At 38.9% G+C, this 21,783-nt stretch overlaps 2 protein-coding genes across 4 annotated transcripts in view; one reads left to right on the forward strand and one right to left on the reverse strand.

The window, feature by feature from the left end:
• The window catches only part of LOC121390204 (melatonin receptor type 1A-like), a 67,544-nt gene that overhangs the window by 37,778 nt on the left and 7,983 nt on the right, over positions 1-21,783 (forward strand). Inside the window, exon 1 of one of the 3 annotated variants that reach the window (XM_041521972.1) lies at positions 19,076-19,196. The exons of the other annotated variants lie outside the window; for them this stretch is intronic. The gene's annotated coding sequence lies outside the window, so the exon portion shown is untranslated. Of the gene's footprint in view, positions 1-19,075; positions 19,197-21,783 lie in introns of those variants that run through there. 3 annotated transcript variants of the gene reach the window in all.
• Positions 10,140-11,336, reverse strand: LOC121389721 (hippocampus abundant transcript-like protein 1). Its single transcript, XM_041521372.1, is given in 3 exon segments — positions 10,140-11,088; positions 11,090-11,183; positions 11,186-11,336. Coding segments are annotated over 3 exon segments (1,194 nt in total).

Below are 21,783 nucleotides of genomic sequence, written 5' to 3' on the forward strand. Positions count from 1 at the left end.
CAGGCTGGTAGGTTTGGATCCCCGTCGAGGCATGGGCTTTTTAATCCAGATACCGACTCCAAACCCTGAGTGGGTGCTCCGCAAGGCTCAATGGGTAGGTGTAAACCACTTGCACCGACCATAACTGGTTCAACAAAGGCCATAGTTTGTGCTATCCTGCCTGTGTTCCCACAAACCATGGCCTTTGTTGAACCAGTTATGGTCGGTGCAAGTGGTTTACACCTACCCATTGAGCCTTGCGGAGCACTCACTCAGGATTTGGAGTCGGTAATTAAAAGATCCCTTGCTGCTAATCGAAAAGAGTAGCCCATGTAGTGGCGACAGCGGGTTTCCTCTCAAGATCTGTGTGGTCCTTAACCATATGTCTGACGCCATATAACCGTAAATAAAATGTGCTGAGTGCGTCGTTAAATAAAACATTTCTTTCTTTCTTTCTTTTTTCTTTATGTAGGAAGATTACTGATAGCACATTGTACTCACATGCGGCCTATTTACCTGGTTGTCTGTTTATGTTGACAGATAAGTGATAGCACATTGAACTCACAGTCAATCTATTTACCAGGATGTCTGTTTATGTTGGCAGATAACTGATAGCACACTGTACTCACAATCGGCCTATTTACCAGGATGTTTGTTTATGTGGGCAGATAACTGATATCACATTGTACTCACAGTCGGCCTATTTATCTGTGTGTCTGTTTATATGGGCAGATAACTGATAGCATACTGTACATACAGTCGGCTATTTACCTGTGTGTCTGTTTATGTAGGAAGATAACTGATAGCACATTGTACTCGCAGTCGGCCTATTTACCTGTGTGTCTGTTTATGTAGGTAGACAACTGATAGCATACTGTTCTCACAGTCGGCCTATTTACCTGTTTCTGTTTATGTTGGCAGATAACTCATAGCACATTGAACTCACAGTCAATCTATTTACCAGGATGTCTGTTTATGTGGGCAGATAATTGATAGCACAGTATACTCACAGTTGAACTATTTACCCATGTGTCGGTTTATGCAACGCGAGACTGATCTTCGATTTGACTAACAGCCATTTTGTTTTGAAGCAGTCTCGCGGCAATTCCATTACTGGACATATTAATAATTAACGTAATTTGAACTGGAACATGACCACTGATTTAATCTGCATATGTGATCGCGGCTCGCTAAACAAAATATATTGATTTACACATCGTAATATCTTCTCCGCCAAAGCGGTGGATCTATATTATCGGCGAGTAAAACTTGCACAACAAACTGGAAACAAAAATAATTTAAAGCGGCTCATAAAAGACGTATCTAGTAGTACCCCAACACATTGTTTAAATTAGTGCGTGTATAGTTGGCTTTTTTCCTTTGGGTGAATTTACTTATGTACGTATGTATGCATGTATGTTAAAGTTAAAGTTTGTTTTGTTTAACGACACCGCTATAGCACATTGCTTAATTAATCATCAGCTATTGGGTTTCAAACATTTGGTATTTCTGACTCGGTAGTCATCAGAGGAAACCCGCTACATTTTTCGTATGCAGCAAAGGATCTTGTATATGCACTTTCCCATAGACAGGAAAGCACATACCACGGCTAGTTGTGGTGCAATGGCTGGAACGAGAAAATAAAACAATAAGTAAACTAACATGACATGACGTAACATGACATGATATAATTTGTATACATTTAAGGTATATGGTCTTAAATCAAAGTTTTTAAAATAACAGTGTTTGACCAGAACTATTGTCATTTCATGTTCACTAGTCATCAAGATTTTTTTTTTTTTAATGTAGGTAGGTAGGTTATTTATACATGTAGGTACTAGTAAATACTTGTATATTCTTGCGTAAGTTTGCATATTTGTATAAAACAAACAAAAAGTATCATAAATCAATAATCACAAATTAACAGCAAACCCTACAATATCTAAAGCAGACATCCTGTCGGTTCCTTTAACAAAAAGCTAGAACGATTAGCGCTGGGGGCGACAATCTATACACACCTAGGTAAATTAACCTGTATTGGTACAACGCCGATATGGACCAGGTAGGTATTGGACTAAGCTGCTTGTCGTTAATAGCACGTGAAATGAACAATGTCGTGGAAGCTAGTAATCGGAGTTTCGCACCGGAAGTTAATTAGATGCTGCTTCTATGACGATTTGGGGCGAGACGTAGCCCAGTGGTAAAGTGCTCGCTTGAGGCGCGGTCGGTCTGGGATCGATTCCCGTTGGTGGCTCATTGAGCTATTTCTCGTTCCAGCCAGGGTACCACGACTGGTGTATCAAAAGCCGTGGTATGTGGTATCATGTCTGTGTGATAATGCATATAAAAGATCCCTTGCTACTAATAGAAAAATGAAGCGGATTTCCTTCCTAAGACTATATGTCGACATTACCATATGTTTGACATCCAATAGCCAATGATTAATAAATCAATGTAATCTAGTGGTGTTGTTAAACAAAACAAACTATAACGATTGAGATTAATAGAGCCTGTTTAACTATTAAAGTGACATATTCAAAACATTTTCTTTTGTTATATTATTCTTATCATAAGAGTACGAGACTGCCCCCCCCCCCCCCCCCCCCCCCCGTGCTGGAGCCAAACCTCAAATTCGGGCAAAAATACTAACCTGAGATCTTGTTACTATGTATTTCCGTCATTCTACCCTTAAGATTAGTTGTAATCCATGTGAAAATGCGTAGTGATTCGTTTGCAACCCTATATAGCTGTTTGGTAGTACTTACTGCTAATATGAATAAACGTTGTTATTCAGATTTGTGCATTTTCGTTTAATTCGGGCAAAAACCAGCCTGCCCCACCCACCCCTATAAAAATCGGAGCCCGAACGTCTAAGCCTACGATTTATTTTCGTCAATAATGTTACTTTAAATTTTGTTTTGTTTAACGACACTACTAGAGTACGTTGATTTGTTAATCATCGGCTATGCAATGTTAGACATTTGATAATTCTGAAACTTTGAGTTTAGAGGAAACCCGCTACATTTTTCCATTAAAGCCTTTTAACAACTAAGATTTCATTTTATAAACCTTGTTTACTTTTTTTAATATCAGTGATGTTTTTTAATACATTTTCTTGTGTAGAATATCAGTGTCTTTATATACAATGTGTTGCGGGTCGTACTAATGTTTGTGGTAGCCAAAACTGACGTTTACCCTTTAGTAATTTCCTACTTACGAACAGCAGCAAACTGAAGCTACTCCTTATAAATTATTCAATATATGCCTAAATATATTTCCAACTTTTGATTTGTTAACCATCGGTTATTGATTGTGAATTGTTTATATATAAGATTAAATTGTTTTGATTAATTTTATGCATTATTGCAGTATCTGCCAACAAACACATAAATTGAAAAATGACTCATACCAAATATAGCAAATATGTTTAAAGGGACATTCTTGAGTCGACAGACAGACTTTTTAACGATTGTAATTACATATCAAATATATTTTTAATCATAAAATGTTAGTGGCTGTATATTAAACGTGTTTCTGGTCGTTCTAATATTTGTACTGGGTTAACTTTCATTTTAGTTCCTAAAATATATTTTTTTCGTACGTACGAAAGTATTTGACGACGCAATCCAGTGTGTTGGGCTTCTTACAAATATTAAGACAACCAGAAACACATTGAATATATAGACACTGATATTCTAAACAAGAAAATATATTTAATATGTAAGTTTACTCGTAGGAATATTTTATTAGTCGGAAACATCTTACAGTGCAGCAAACTCGGGAATGTCCCTTTAAGAAAATTCACATTTTGTTATACTTTTAAACAGTTTTAATTCTAATGTATTTAAGACAGTTATGTGAAATATAGTTTGCAGATTGATGTTTTCCAACTAATAGACGACTTAACGACTTAAATTAGAGATCAAAGAATTATCCTAACGTGTGTAGTTATTTCAAACAGGATTTTACTTCCCAATTACTTCCTATGTACGAAACATACGTGTATTAGGAAATGAAAGGAAGTTTGATCCACTGCACACATTAAACCGATACAAAAAACACCAGTGAATATACCTGACAGTGATATCCTAAACACGGAGAAAAGTCTTTAATGTGCGATTTTAGTTGTTAAAAGATTCTACTAGTGGGAAATGTTTTAATGGCACCATACTCTGGATACTAGTAATAAATTAATGAGAGAGAGAGAGAGAGAGAGAGAGAGAGAGAGAGAGAGAGAGAGAGAGAGAGAGAGAGAGAGAGAGAGAGAGAGAGAGAGAGAGACGCAACATTTTAAAAGAGTGTCTAATGTATTCAACGTCAAGCTAATATGTATTGTATGTATTTGGTCATCTTTCCCAGAAACTCCAAACCGACGAAGATGTTACATGTTCCTCACTAACACCTAACACCATTTCAAAATCAGGTTGGCTTGCTGTGCGTACCTGCACAGTTTGCACTGTAGTAGATATTGCAATTTTTATTGATTCTTTTACACCATTTTAGATTAATATTATCATAATTATTTTCTATACTTGAATGTACTAAATTATTCAATAAAGCTGTGACAAACACGCGCGAACTCTGGGGTGTAATTTAATCAAATATAATGTTAAACAAACAGCAAGCAGTACGGAGTTTTAATATGTGTAAGAGAAACATGGTCCAAGGAAAACACAAAGAGAATCATTTAAAATTGATGGTGAACTAGATTACATTTAGGGTTTCCTTCTACGGGTATGTATACGTATCCGGTATCGATTAGGTATTCACGGTGATAGCACGACCTTTCAACACTCAAATCTCAGGTGTGCTGTTATTGTGTGGTAGCTGCTGTGATTTCTGTTGTTCATGTTTGGGAACGGGGAAGTGTTTATTTAGATATGTTGAGGTAGGCTGTCAGCTTTATTTGTTGCTGTTAAAGCTTTTTCTTGTGTATGCGTGTATTTTCACTAAGACTTTTATATGTAGGGAGAAAAAGAAAGAAGGGAACACTTGACACTGTAGAAGAAATTTAATTCACCATTAACTTCGTAATGTCTTTATCAAATGCAAACATGTGGGATTGAATGTCAGTAATGTGAGACTGAAGATCACTAATGTAAGATTTAATGTCAGTAATATGAGATTGAATGTCAGTAATGTGAAATTGAATGTCATTAATGTGGGATTGAATGTCAGTAACACAATGAACCTCCTGACACTATGGATGGTGTTTTTTGTTGCAGTCACTCTTTGCTGTTAGTGTTGGTGTGATGTCATGTTATTTTCCATCAATATACTTTAATTGACCTTTCTTTGATTTCACACCCTCTGCCTATCATTCTGGGTATCTAAAAGACGCAGACCTTAGTTTCAGCCCATGAAAATGGACACTCAGTTGGTTCATCTACAAACCTGGAAAACATCTGGATAAAATTATAATATAGTGAAACCTAAAGTCTGCGATGTTTAAACAGGGAAATAGGCCTACTGTTGAAAACTAGACTAGAGCTTTGGCAGTTACTTCTCAGAGGTATGTGCATTTTTAGAATGAAAAAAATATATTTCGGGGTAGGCCTATTGCAAAAACCAAATTGACGAGAAACATTTCGAATGTACGAAAATGAATATTCTAAGCAAAAATAATGGAAGTAACTTCTAATTTAAATGATTAAAACGCCTCTTTAATATAAAATGTTTTCCGAGGTGCCCAATGAGTTCAGTCTATTTCCACTATTCTGTCACAACCAATGACTGGTCAAAGGCCGTGGTATGTGCTTCCCTGTCTGTTTGAAAGTGCATGTAAAAGATCCCTTGCTGCTTTAGGACAAATATAACGGGTTTCCTCTGATGACTACGAGTCAGAATTAACAAATGTTTGACATCCAATAGCCGATGATTAATTAATCAGTGTGCTCCAGTGTTTGTGTTATTTGTGTTTTCTATTGTGTCAGTTGCGTCTAGTGTCTTCTGGTATGTCTACACCAGCCACTACCCGTCTCAATTTCCTTCACGGGTTCAGTCTCTGGGTGTTTCGCTTTGTCGTGACAGCTGAAAATTATTCCATGCGGGACATAAACATGATACGAAATGTTCGTTTAATATCCTATTTTATAACCCTATTCGTCGAGCTGCAAAATGTATCCAATAATATACATTAAATCCACTCGCTCTTCATATTGAGATGTCGGAGTGGGTGAGGTATACATGACAGAAATCGTATGTTCGAAACAAACAAAAAAGCACAGATGAAATATTGCTTTATGTTAAACACGCTCTGCACTATGGCTGATAATGGAAGACATGTATCACATACCGAGAACATAACAAGAACTCGTTATATTATTTATTACACACATGTGTAAGATATTACTCATTTATTATATAACATTTAGTGAAATACCTTAAAATATCAGTGAAATAAAAGTGTTATCAGTCACTCAGTGACGATAACATAATTTAGAGTGACAATTTCACTATTTCACTCTAAAATGTGTTATCTTCATGGTAGGAAAGCCGGAACTATTTTTCTGCTGGCATTTTAAAAAATAAAATCGGCCTCGGTGGCGTCGTGGTTAGGCCATCGGTCTACAGGCTGGTAGGTACTGGTTTCGGATACTAGTCAAGGCATGGGATTTTTAATCCAGATACCGACTCTAAACCCTGACTGAGTGCTCCGCAAGGCTCAATGCGTAGGTGTAAACCACTTGCACCGACCAGTGATCCATAACTGGTTCAACACAGGCCATGGTTGATGCTATCCTGCCAGTAGGAAGCGCAAATAAAAGATCCCTTGCTGCCTGTTGTAAAAGGGTAGCATATGTGGCGACAGCGGGTTTCTCTATTAAAAAAATAAAACAGTGTCAGAATGACCATATGTTTGACGTCCAATAGCTGATGATAAGATAAAACCAGTGTCAGAATGACCATATGTTTGACGTGCAATAGCCGATGATAAGATAAAGCATCAATGTGCTCTAGTGTCGTTAAATAAAACAAACTTTGCTTTACTTTTCTTTAAAAATGAAGGTAAATTGCCAAAAGTTATATAATAAATAGAAATTTTCATGAGGGTTTTTTGTGGGTTTTTTTGTTTTGTTTTTTTGTTTGTTTGTTTGTTGTTGTTTTTATTGTTTTTTGTCAAATATTATTTATATCTCATCGAGTGAAGTTTGCGATAATATCACACTTGTCGCGCAAGATATGATTGCAAACTTCACTCGATGAGATATTAATCAAATTTGACAAATAAAAATGGAATATCCTCTATGTCATAACAATTACTCAGTATCTAACTAGTGTAATATTGGCACGCGAGACTCGCGGGATAATGAATGACGTCGGTATTAGAATGACGTCACTTTCCATCTTCCAGCAATAAAATAAACTGGGTGCATGACGCGTCCTTTTTCCGAACGCTAGAAAACATTGAGTGTAAAATTACTGTTGTAAGTGTTTTGTTCAGAGACTATTAACGTATCTAAACGTGTTTGTACCAAATAGTGTAATTTAAAAGTGTACCATTACAAAATATGGCCATTAATTGAAATTGCGATAAGATAGGCTGTTATATTTGGGCCTATTGGGTATGAAGCTAAAACGATGTTGTCGACCTGGTGCTCTGTTTTTACGGCCCTATGTATAAAATGTCAGCGTCACATCTAGTCAATCCCATTAACTCAGCTCAATCTTTGCTTTTCCGATCATAAATTCAATCATTACTGTGAATTTCAAGACCTCATTAATTAACAATTCATGCAAGTTTCGCGCCAAAATCTAAAATGTACATTGACGACGTCTCGTTGCTCACTATGACGTCGCTTAAGTTTATGTGTGACGTAGATCACTTGCTGACCCAATTCATCGAAAAATAACCTGTAGTAGGTCTCAACGTCTGTTTCTTCTACGTTGCGGCTTATTCGCAGTTGGTTTGTAATAAATAAAATACTAAACGAGCTTGCCTGTCATACCATTTTTATGAAACTTGTAAACGGTGTTGCCTTCGCTCATCAGATACTAAAACTGTTCACTCGTTTCATAAAAATGGTATGACAGGCAAGCTCGTTTAGTATTCTATATATTTAAGAATTGAACGTGAAATTTTTTGAGTTTCATGCTAGTATGAAACGCAAAACCGCTTTACACACTGTATGAATGGCGTAGTATACTAATTTTCGACGTTCAATTCTTATAATTCCAAACACATAACCATGTCATTAATGTAAAGCTCTTTAAAATAAAAAGTGAACTCTATTTTCCAACTATTTACTATTTTATTAACACGAAATTCATACTCAACATTAGCGGAATCCCTATGGTGGTTCGGCTTTTTCCGTCAATAGCCGAATGAGAGAATGACAATGTTACAATCATTAATACAATTCATATTAATTTTTTGCATTAAATGTCAATACCAACTAAAAACATTTTGAATTCACTAGAAACATATAACGTAAGTAATTTTAATAACTTTTAACCTGTAATAAAAATGTCTGAAGCGACCTATTTTGTATGCTATAATTTATATGTGAAGCGGTTGGTGTATGAATATTTATCTACGAACTGTGGATGGGCGCCATTTTTTTTATTACTGTCCAGATTTACCAATTACGACGTTGAAATTACAGTTATAAAATTTTGAGTGCGTGATAATTCCATGTGTTGATAGATTTGACATGGAGAAAGTGGTTTCAATGTTTCCGGAAATGGATGAAACAGATGTGTCGCGAGTTTCTGTGTTTACTGGCCTTGTAATTGTGGAAGTGGCAACAGGATGGTTTTGGCATGTGTGACTTCAAGTGGTGCGACACAAGTATTCGTGAGATTTGACAGTGCCATGCTCATGTTTCGTTTTTGGAAAGTGGAACATTCTCTGTTGTAGCTTCGAATTGAAGCTTCGTTCCTGTGTCCCGACATGTACATGATATGCCTAGTTTCAAAACCCGACTCGTTTAAAGATTGAATCGCAGTGGCGCGCAAACTTAGAAACTATGTGTTGTGTACGTCATACTACAATGCCGTTGAATGCACGTTACTGTTAATGGTTGGAATGAACTGACTGAATTTTGTTTTTTGAAATCGCTTTTGTAAAATACCAAATTCCATTGGAATTATATACTTTTTTTGGATCGGCAAAATAGATTTTTTGCTGTGGGGTTTTGAATTCACTATAAACATATAACGTAAGTCATTTCAATAACTTTTAACCTTTAATAAAAATGTCTGAAGCGACCTATTTTGTATGGTATAATTTATATGTGAAGATGTTTAGAAGTTTGACAGCAGACGATTACTGTTTGATGTCTAAAAATAGAATCTCAAGGAAATTCCTCGGGGATTCCTTTGTTGACATAATTCATAAAGTAGTTCCGGCTATATAGCCAAAAATAGTGCTAAACTGAGATTCATGGTGCTATGAATGCCAGTTTTTATCATCACGTGATACGAATTTGACCAATCCAATCCAAGGGTTTATAATAAAGGGATTTTTTTAGAGATTGGAATTATATATATATATATATAGAGAGAGAGAGAGAGAGAGAGAGAGAGAGAGAGAGAGAGAGAGAGAGAGAGAGAGAGAGAGAGAGAGAGAGAGAGAGAGAGAGAGCCTGCACCCTTTTATTTTAATATTTCTGGAAAATGTTTTCTATTTTGTTCTCGTTACGTGTTAAACACGGATCACGCGGCTCTGTCAACTATGTCACCGCGTTGTGTGTGTTGTGCGTGCACGCACAAACATAACGCGCGCTCAGGATCGGTATTAAATATGAATGATGAAGTAATTTAAAAAAAAAAAAAAATTGTTAAATGAAATATCACACAATATCATTAAATAATGAATTATATTATTCTTCATGTCAAAATAATAATTCTTTAGACAATTAAATACTATTTTGATTTATAGTAAGCCCTTCCTAGTTATTGGTAACTGCAGTTCAATATGTCACTCGGTGTTGGCTGTTACCAGCTGGGTGGGTGTAGACGCCGGTGGGGACCGAGGGTAAATTGGTTTGTTTGGCACCCCGTTCATCTCGGTACCAGCATGTGGTATCTTCTCCGTATGACCTGGCCCGTAATTGCGCTTGTCGGATAACATGAGAATCACATCTTCAGACTCGCTAAACTGGGTCAACCTGTACAGCCAAACAACCATCCAGAACAACACGAAGAACAGAAATGCTTCAAACATGTAAGTGAGGCTTGGCAAATACGACCGACCCCAGAAATTTTGAACCCGTCTCCCCGCTCGATAGTAAGGAAAACATTTTGCCTATTTCGCTCGCTGGGACATGTTTGCTGACGAGTGCTCTTGTCACAGATGGAATCACTGCTGACGGACATCCTAAGATGGCACTAGCGAATACCATCCACGTCTTGGAACAGAATCCGGACCACACTGACCTGACGAGCTTGAAGAAAATACCTATCATCAAAATAGAGACGTCTGAAATGTTGAACACATTCGACAGAAGAGGTAACACCAGGATGAGACAGCCGCCCATGACTACATATTCCACTGCAATTAAATAGCCATACCAGGACTGTGGCCAGTAGAGGGGGCTGCGTCGTACAAACAGCACCGTTATGTCTTTAGTACACACCCGACGCGCTTGGTTGACTAGGGAACAAAAGAAAAGAATGCCAAGAACAGAACTAGAGTTATCTGGTCTTTGTTTGAACAGGATGAGAAATGATTCCGTCAGTCCAGAAAAGGTCAGGAATGTGCACTTAGAATCAACCTCCTTGTTCCCTGTTTGTTCTGGAAGAGTCTCTGTAACACAGAACACGACAAGCAAAACGGACAAGGAATAGACGACGGACACGACACAGAGGGTCACCGAAATGCTGACGGTGTCCTGGAGGCTGCTGGAGAGGAGGGAACCCACGAAATGACCCAAAAAATTCATTGCTATAAGTCGAGCAAATTTCTGGGTTCTTTGATTTGGTTCAATAGTGTCTGAAGCATAACTCTGCACTGCAACCGATACCACGGAACCTTTTCCGAATATTCCTTGGAGTGCAGCTCCTGCTAGGATGAGAGGCAGGGCCTGTTCTTTAAACTGGAGGCTAGCTAGGTACAGAACCACAGCTAGAACACTCCCTGTGCCGGGAAGTGCCATGGGGAGCATTTCTGTCACTCCATGCTCCGCATAGAAGTCCCAACACCGCGGGGACAGTTGCGAGGATTCTGTAGTACATGAGGTAGTTGGCGGCGTTGGTACGTCATCCTCCACGTCGTAGACGCTGTGAGTAGAGGTGCACATCAACGTGTTGTTACTGAGCATGTCCCTGCACACTGCTTGTCCTATGTAGGGATGTATCATTGCGTCCAGCATAGACTCTCCTGTCTTAGAGAGAAATAACACTAGCTCCGCCATGATGCTCGTAACTGAGCGAAAACTGAAACGAGAGAACATGGCTGGTAGGACTCGTTGTAGGTGATTTTACTGGAAGAAACAGCACTTTTGGTCAATTCCGTCTGAGGCGAATTCGTCTAAAAGCTCAGAGTTCCACTTTGATTCTTTGTCAATTTCGTCTTATGTACTTTTGTCCAAACAAAAAACGTTGAATATAGTTCTTCTTTGATTCTTTGTCAGTTTCGTCTTATGTACTTTCGTCCAGACAAAGTAACCGATGAAATGATAGTTCCACTCCGATTCTTTGTCAGTTTTCTCTGATGGAACTTTTGTTTGGACAAATCGCTAGATAGTTCCAGTTTCATTTGTTGTCCACTTTGATTCTTTGTGTTGTGTTGTGTTATCACACCAGGTTGTTGACAATTGGTCGAACGCTACATCGTGAAGACGGTTTTCGTATTGGGTACTCGTGTTTAGTTAAATCACAGTGACCACTTTGTCACCGTTTTTATAAGATTACACGAAACCTATGTGATAGCATTACATAAAACATATCTTTTTATGCACGACCCTCTCGTTTAGTTTAGTTTTAAAACTTGTGACTCTAAATTCAGCGCGTCATTTAAAACAACAAGTGTGTATAACTTTTACAGGTAACGACTCGTAGGTAAAGCTGATAAAACTATGTCCAATAACCTATTTAGAAAATGTTATCACGACTGAAAGCTATTACAGGGACTAACAATAAAATCTGATCGAGTATGAGATTTTCAAGCAATATATACAATATATGTCAAATATGTAGCATACAGAAAATATCACTGTGTTATACATACATCTGTTGCAGGCAAATGAATGTCATTCATTCACTATTCGGTGTTATAATTCCAGACCGTATAGTCCAGGCAGTTATGTAAATTTGCATTTAAAAAAAAAAACATTTGCTCAAGTCAGTAAAATGTATTTCGTTTTATTCTTAAGACTATCCAGAATTAGAAATCCATTGGTAGCATTTTTTTCAGTCATTTGATCATGGCGGCCATCTTGAATATTTTACATATATTTTGACTCCCAGTTAACAGAGAAGCACAATTCTTGTGTCTATTTATATTTTTGAGGTAAATGAACTCGCTGATAACATTTTATTTAGTCATTTGGGTATGACAGCCATCTTGAAATTTAAAATGGCCGCCAATTAAATATTCTTTTATATAACTTAGGTAACTGTTTACATTTATGAGCTCAGTGAATGGAGTTGTGAAAACAAAAATTGTTGTCTGACCTTAGCGGGAAAAATTTGCATAACCGGAAAAGGGGTTGTGCCAAAAGATTTTGCATAACCTATTTTGGTTTGCATAACCTGATTTTTTTCTTTATAATTTAAAAAAAAATAAAATAATAATATATATACTTAATTTTGAGAAACTAGAGAGTGGCAATGGTAAGTAAAAAGTATATGTATATAAATGTTTAAGAGATTTAAAAATAATAATAATGATTAGAACTGTTGTAATAAATTACCAAAACATAGTGAATGTCAGGTTTGACCTATTAAATAAAACACATCATCATGTGTGCATAACTACGGGTGAATAAATGAGAATTCACTGCAAGGCAATTGCTTACCATTACTTTTATAATATTAGTCTTTTATGTGTATATAATGTCATGACATTCAGTTGTCAGTGGGAGACTCGGTGCCATCTTCCTCATTTGAGGAACAGTGGATACTGCTACTGTAACTGGCATTATCATTGACTCTGTCGTCGTGGTCACTGCCCGATTCGGAATTACAGTTAATAATAGGGTCACTGTGAACTCTGGTTTACCCTGGTTGCTGATCCAGTTCGAGATTGTAATGACCATAACAATATTGCCATTTTTGATTGGTTAAATTCGGCTATAATGCCTTCAAACAACCAATGGGAATGCACCTACTTCGCAAGATATTTATACAAACTTGACTGGTTACGTTACGCTCTACTAAAAAACACTGCGCCGGGAACAAGTCTAATGTTTGTACTCGCGATAAAAATATGTTGGTACGTTGCCGGGATTAATCATTCAGTAAATAAAATGGCATAACCGATGCACGAACGAAACGGTAGTTCGTGCAATTTGTGCAGGCCTGCCTAAGCATCCATCTTGAAATTCAAAATGACCACCATTTTAATGTATTTTTTCATATATCTCAACTCTCGATTAATATAGAAACACAATATTTTTGTCTACATGTACATTTATGTAGCCATGACGTTATTGATGACATTTTTATAGTCATCCAATCGTGGCAGCCATCTTGAAATTCAAAATGGCCACCATTTTAATGTATTTTTTAAATATCGTAACTTTCGGTTAAGGCAGAATCAAAATTATTTTTGTCCGTACATTTTTAGGGTCAGTGAATTAAAGGGTGACATTTTTATTACAATCCTCCAGTCATGGAACCACGTTAAAATTCAAAATGGCAGCCATATGGAGATTTAAAAATGGCCACCAATTTTATCATTTGGCAAATAATTTTCCTCAAAGGCCACATACATTTTATGTGAAATAATTAAAATATTGCATTACTAATGACTTTCATGTTCTAGATTTTAAACTAATGAAATAGAAGAACAGACCAATTGTAAACTGTAATTCACAATGACACATTAGCAGGGCTCACCCATTTCGTATCTGGCTAATAGAATGTTGTTTAAATTAGCCACTTTTTAATAATTTTTTAAAGAAATATCCTACATACATGTATCTGAAAATTGACTAAAATTAATTATTTTCCATTGTGACCCCTGATTAGGCATCTACTTCATCTGTAATGATATGCATATTGCAGCAACCATCACCACTTGTAGAGTTCTGTACATTGCAGGTTGTATTCCTTACAGATTCATCTACCTGAACACTTACTGATACCACAGCTGGGATATTTGCTTGGAGATATGCTCTTTGGGTATGCTGTTACTAGATATTTGGCAGGGTTTCCACACTTTGGTTTGGTGATGGTGTCTTGAAGTTCTGTCCTCTCAGAATAGCTGCATCAATTGTACAAATGCCCCTTGAGCTTAGTATCATGGAGTATTAACCTCTTTGTATGATTCATCAGTAATTCCAAGCCGGCTAAGAGCTTCAGATATAGGCAGTGGAGCTTTTCCGAATACATTCAATAACATTTGTTTGCATATACCATCAATTCGTCCTGTTGTGTTCACATCCACTTACTACATGCAACCCTGGTAATGTTGATTTTCTTTCTGAAACCAGTTCATCATCAATTAGTTGCATGTTGATCTAGTAGACAGTCGGGAGTACCGGTCCCAGAATTGAGATGACAGCACTGGTCCATCTTGATCACAATCCTGTCCTGGACGGAGGAGCCTGCCGAGGCCGGCACATGTGCCCATAACATGCGTGCGCTAAAACAGCTTGCTACGAATGTGCACGTTAATCCCTATACCATACCATACCATCTTGACCAGACGATATTAATTGGGAGTTACAGTATATGGAATGTGTCATCTCTCTCTCTCTCTCTCTCTCTCTCTCTCTCTCTCTCTCTCTCTCTCTCTCTCTCTCTCTCTCTCTCTCTCTCTCTCTCTCTCTGTGTAAAACAGCATATTCTTAGGTTCTTATATTATTGTGTAGAAATATCAAGATTATGATAGTAAGTTATCACACTATTAAGTCAGTTGTGTTGTCATTATTAGCTGCGAGTGGTAAAACGCTCGTTTGGTGCGCGGTCGATTTGGGCTCGATCCCCGTCAGTGGGCCCATTTGATCCCCGTCAGTGGGCCCATTTGGGCTATTTCTTGCTCCATCCAGTGCACCACGACTGATTGATGAAAGGCCGTGGTATATGCTATCATGTCTACGGGGTGGTGCATATAAAAGATCCCTTTCTGTTAATCGAAAAGAGTAGTCCATCAAGTGGCTACAGCGGGTTTCCTCCCTCAATATCTGTGTGGCCCTGAACCATATGTCCGACGCCATATAACCGTAAATAAAATGTGTTGAGTGTGTCGGTAAATAAACCATTTCCTTCTTATTCCTCATTAGCTGTGTTTATCTTATTGCTAGTATGGGCGGGACGTAACCCAGTGGTAAAAACGCTCGCTTGATGCACGGTCGGTGTGAGATCGATCCCCGTCGGTGGGCCCATTGGGCTATTTCTCTTTCCAGCCAGTGCACCACGACTGGTATACCAAAGGTCGTGGTATGTGCTATCCTGTCTGCGGGATGGTGCATATAAAATATCCCTTGCTACGGATGACAAAATGTAGCAGGTTTCCTCTCTAAGACTATATGTCAAAATTACCGAATGTTTAACATCCAGTAACCGATGATTAATAAATCAATGTGTTAAAAAAATGTCTGTATTGCCAATATCTTCTGTCCACGTTCCACTGATGAGCCAAGCACAAACGATTGTCGTTTTATGCAGATTTGCAGATTTTATAAACTACCTATACCAAAGGCATTAATTTTTTTGTGGTAATGTTTATTCATGAGGTAGGTACTAGACAGTCCATTATGATACCATTTTATGAATATTATTCCATATTCTGGTCACACCAACAGAAAGCCTTTGTTAACGTTCTGCGTTGGAATGGGATATTCAATAAACATTTAATAACGTGTACATAAAGAAGAATGAAATGAGAAAATTGTTCATAAAATTATGCATAAATACTATTTGATTGGTACCGGGATTATGTTTTAATAGCATAGCCCATTTCCTCCAAGCGATAGACACCGTGAACATCATTCGTCTAAGTAACTTATATACTCTTGTTGACGATGGTAAACTAATCTGGGTTACTGCACACGTGTGCTCCCTACAGTGTGACAAGCGCAACAGACAGTGCAGGGTAGACTACTGACTCAGCAAGGGCACTTCCTGGAATTGCGTTGGTTTTCACTTTTGTAGCTACATCCGATTATTTTCAGGATATAATGTGTGTGGCGAGTTCAACACGATCCACGGATTGGTAGGAACTAAGTTGGTGGTAATGATTTGTTAGTGATGTCGTTCTTCCATCTAACGTCTTCTGACTTTAGAGCTGTTGGATGATTTGTTCCCAGAGTTCCTCACAAGATTGCTTGACAGTGATCCCTGTTCATATGTTCTGTGAGTTGACTATGGCAGGACACACAATGTCAGAACACACAATGTTAGAACCCATGTATGTTGCCAATGGCAGATAAAACTAGCTTTCAGTGCATTGACAATAGATCTCTTCCCTACCCAATAGTAGCATGCCACTTTCCTACCCCATAGTAGCATGCCATTTTCCTACACCATAGTAGCATGCCACTTTCGTACCCCATAGTAGCATGCCACTTTTTATCCCATAGTAGCATGCCACTTCCTACCCCATAGTAGCATGTCACTTTTTATCCCATAGTAGCATGCCACTTCCTACCCCATAGTAGCATGCCACTTTCCTACCCCATAGTAGCATGCCACTTTTTATCCCATAGTAGCATGCCACTTCCTACCCCATAGTAGCATGTCACTTTTTATCCCATAGTAGCATGCCACTTCCTACCCCATAGTAGTATGCCACTTTCTATCCCATAGTAGCATGCCACTTATTACCCCACAATACCATGCCACTTTCCTACCCCATAGTAGCATGCCATTTTCCTACCCCATAGTAGCATGCCACTTTCCTACCCCATAGTAGAATGCCAGTTTTTATCCCATAGTAGCATGCCACTTCCTACCCCATAGTAGCATGTCACTTTTTATCCCATAGTAGCATGCCACTTTCCTACCCCATAGTAGCATGCCACTTTCCTACCCCATAGTAGTATGCCACTTTCTATCCCATAGTAGCTTGCCATTTTCTATCCCATAGTAGCATGCCACTTCCTACCCCATAGTAGCATGCCACTTCCTACCCCTTAGTAGCATGTCACTTTCTATCCCATAGTAGCATGCCACTTATTACCCCACAATACCATGCCACTTTCCTACCCCATAGTAGCATGCCATTTTCCTACCCCATAGTAGCATGCCACTTTCCTACCCCATAGTAGAATGCCAGTTTTTATCCCATAGTAGCATGCCACTTCCTACCCCATAGTAGCATGTCACTTCCTACCCCTTAGTAGCATGTCACTTTCTACCCCATAGTAGCATGCCATTTTCCTACCCCACAATACCATGCCACTTTCCTACCCCATAGTAGCATGTCAATTTCCTACCCTATAGTAGCATGCCACTTCCATACCCCATAGTAGCATGCCACTTCCTACCCCATAGTAGCATGTTACTTTCATACCCCATAGTAGCATGTTACTTTCATACCCCATAGTAGCATGTTACTTTCATACCCCTTAGTAGCATGCCACTTCCTACCCCACAGTTGCATGCCACTTCCATACTCCATAGTATCATGTCACTTTCCTATCCCAACTTGTGGTAGTTAGTGCTGTGGGTGTGCAACTGACTATCACCGAACACTGACTCACAGAGCAGAAGTCAAGTTCTGTAGACATTTTAAGCTCTGCGAAGAACGGCAGAGGAACAACTCTGTGCACACATTCTGTCAGAATGCGACACAGCTGACATGTCACACGATCGATCACTTGATTCTCTGACCTGGACTGCAGCAGGGACATAACACAATCATATCACGCGGAATCGGATCTCGTCACAACAGAGTGATGTTTCTTCTATAAAAAGCAAACCGGGCGACAGTTGACGGTCGTTACGGTCCTGTGGTCGTTTCATTACGATTATCTCAGCTGATAGTCGTCAAGACGAATGTTTTAAGCGCGGTTCACAGCTATACTCTAAAGGTCAATTCATACTGTGATTGCCGACCTTGCACCAATTTTTTTTTTTTTTTTTTTTTTTTTTTTTTTTTTTTTTTTTTTTTTTTTTTTTTGGGGGGGGGGGGGGGTAAACGAAAAGGTTTAATGAACATGAACTGTGTTAAAACCACACTGACTTTACTGAGAAATGAGGATTAGTTTTGAACAGAAGCAGGACTGGGCGAGTCAACTACTCGCCGACAAGACCCGGCGGTGAAGTGTGAATCTAGCTTAATTCGTGGCGTCACAAAGAAAGAAATGTTTTATTTAACTACGCCCCTGCGCGTGCTGTAACCTCACCGTGGTGCAGGGGTGTAACATTCTCTTTGAGAATGGCCAATACAGCACAATTGAATTTTTTTGTAAAAGTCCGTATTTATCGTGATATTTGTATTTTTGCACAGTTCTTTACACTGTTTTTATTTAAATCTTGAATTGTTATATTGATGTTGATCATCACTTTATTTGTTTGCATTACCATAGTTTGTCACCCTATAGCCGATGTATTTTTCGTGCTGAGGTGTCGTTAAACATTCATTCATTCATTCATTCATTTTTTAACGACGCACTCAACACATTTTATTTACGGTTATATGGCGTCAAACATATGGTTATAGACTCGTGGCGTCACAAGTAAAATCAATATATAAACAATTTCTTTTGCTCCCACTTCTGGAACTGCCCTTACTTACGATTTTGTGTATCTGTGAGGGAGAAAACCCATTAGCATGCCCCTATACTCTAAAGGTTCATACACGCCCTCTCTCCGCCCCCCCCCCCCCCCCCCCCCACCCCCTCATCGCCACCCACCCACACTGAGTGACTGAGGCTGGGTGTATTATGCTTTAAGTGTCAGGACTGAAGTCATGTTAATAATTTGTCATTTTAATTGTCTTAAGCAATGCGCATGCGTCCTTGATTTTCTCGTCTATGTCTGCATTGTTTGTAGACCAACCCAGCGCCTCTCTCGTCGTGTTATATATCTGCTCTTATAACCCGGATTTCAATTTCCGTTGTTGTGACGCGAAATGCGCACGTTGTCGACCACCTCGGTCACTGGTAAGTTCACGTTTCAATTTATTTTCGACTTTATACTCAGTTAAGTTTCAAGCACGCTGTCCTGGGCCCACACTTGAGCTATATTGACTGCCTGACCAGGACAGTGGGTTAGTGGCTAGATGTCCGTGAGAGATAAGTTGGTGTAGTGTTTAAACTCGCTCTGGGTGGGTCCCGATCAGCCGAGGTCGTTGAACATTTTAATTTATTCTCGTCTTTATATCCAGTTAGGCCCAGTGGTAAAGCGCTCGCTTGATATGCGGTCTGTTTGGGATCGATCCCCGTCGGCGGGCCCATTGGGCTATTTCTCGTTCCAGCCAGTGCACCACGACTGGTATATTAAAGGCCGTGGTATGTGCTATCCTGTCTGTGGGAAGTGTATATAAAAGATCCCTTGCTGTATTGGGAAAAAAATGCAGCGGGTTTCCTCAGAATTACTAAATGTTTGACATCCAATAGCCGATGATTAATTAATGAATGTGCTCCAGTGGTGTCGCTAAACAAAATTATATATATATATATATATATAGACACAACACCACACACCACACACCACACACACAGAGAGAGAGAGAGAGGAGAGAGGAGAGAGAGAGAGAGAGAGGAGAGGAGGAGAGAGAGAGAGAGAGAGAGAGAGAGAGAGAGAGAGAGAGAGAGAGAGGAGAGAGAGAGACACAGGTGGAGAGAGAGAGGAGAGAGAGAGAGACCAGACACACACAGAGAGAGGAGAGAGAGAGAGAGAGAGAGGAGACCAGACACCACACACACACACACACGAGAGAGAGACAGAGCGAGGGGAGGACAGTGGAGAGGTGGAGAGAAGAGAGAGAGAGAGAGAGAGAGAGAGAGAGAGAGATCCAGTTAAGATTCTGGGTACACACCTCGGCTACCTCAGTTGGCTTTCTAATTTCAGGTATGTAGGGGGGTGGTACAATCTGGGGAGTGATATACAAGCTATTGTGACGGAAGCGGCCATTTTTAAATAATCGTACATCAATGTATATTTTTAATATGTTGTTCAGGAAGGGTTCTTCAGGGAACAGTTGCAATAAAAAATCATGTCTGTTGCAATTTGTTCACGGTTGTCACGGGGATTCTATAATTCCCGTAACTGAATAAAACACGATTATCAAATATCTCTCCTAACTGTATATCTATTAGATCTCTCTGTAACAGGCTGTTAACCCTAGTATGGCTCGTCTAGGTATGATCAGAGATACGATCTTATATAAAGTATATATTATTATAGCACGTTAGTTCTCTAGAAAACACAACAAAAACACAATACACTTTGGAATCTGTATTAATCTACGCTGACAAATGTACAGCCGTAGTAGTTAATTAATAACAACAATAATAACAACCCAGAACTGATCACTTAATTAGTTAATCTCTGGGTGTCTAGTTACACAATATGCGAATCACTTCACCGTTACACCACACCCACACGTGTGATAATTGAGAAACGTTTCCAGGAGAAGTTAATTAATAAAGGAATTACAACACCATTCCTAACTGGTTAATTTTTAGTTAACCCTACTACTCGTTCAGTAACGTGTGATAATTTAGGAACGCTTCTTGGGGAACTTAATTAATAAAGGAATTACAGCTCTATTCCTAACGGGTTAATTTTTAATTAACCCTAACTACTCATTCAGTAACCTTGTAACACAGAATTAATACTTATCACAATAAAGACAATAACCTACAGTGTACCTAGGGTCTTCTAGGATGACTGGCTAAGCTTTATATTACCAAATACTCATATAATGTTAGAACAAAAAGTCTACGATTTACTTCGTCAGATGACCGAAGACACTGTCTAAAGAATATTGGTATAATACAGTATTAAAATAATTAAAGTCACATCAATCACATCAAGGTTATACACAGAGCAGAAATGATATTTACCAAAGTCCAAACGGACTAACGTTCCCTCGGAGCCTTCCTATTCGTTCTCCTAGATATCTCTAAATTCTAGCTATTTATTATAAATCAGGATTTTGCCTGGGAGTACAAGGCGGTACCTCACGTATCATCTCATAGTCTGACTCTACTAGAGTCGGTATTATTTCTCTCTGATCGTCAGACTTACTGACGCCATCGTCGCCAAAATCACGGTTGTAAAACCGCACTCGCAGAGGTATTACGTAACTACTCGCCACATGGCCTCCGCAGCTGGACTAAGTGCATATTGGAATGTCCGATCGAGGACGGTCGCGCAGAAGTCTTACGTAACAAGTTGCCCATCTGGGCTACGGGCAATAAACTGCACACGGCCCTCTAACACAAGTAAAATCGCCACAGGCGAAAACAATTTAAGAGCATGTACCGTGACAACGGTCAAATCTTATTTCGACTGGACTAACAATACAGCACAAACGCATATCACCTCCGTACAGTAACACTAAACTATTGTTAATCACTGAAAACAAACTAAATACCCGCACCCAACAATACGTACAATCAGTCACGAAACATTTACAAAAATAGGCGTTATCGGTTGTTTTGTTTGTTTGGTTTTGGGGTTTGGGGGGGGGGGGGGGGGGGTGTTGTTGTTGTTGTTGGGGGGGGTTGGGAGGTTGCACCC

This window comes from Gigantopelta aegis, chromosome 15, assembly GCF_016097555.1.
Source record: "Gigantopelta aegis isolate Gae_Host chromosome 15, Gae_host_genome, whole genome shotgun sequence".
Taxonomy (NCBI): Eukaryota; Metazoa; Mollusca; class Gastropoda; order Neomphalida; family Peltospiridae; genus Gigantopelta; species Gigantopelta aegis.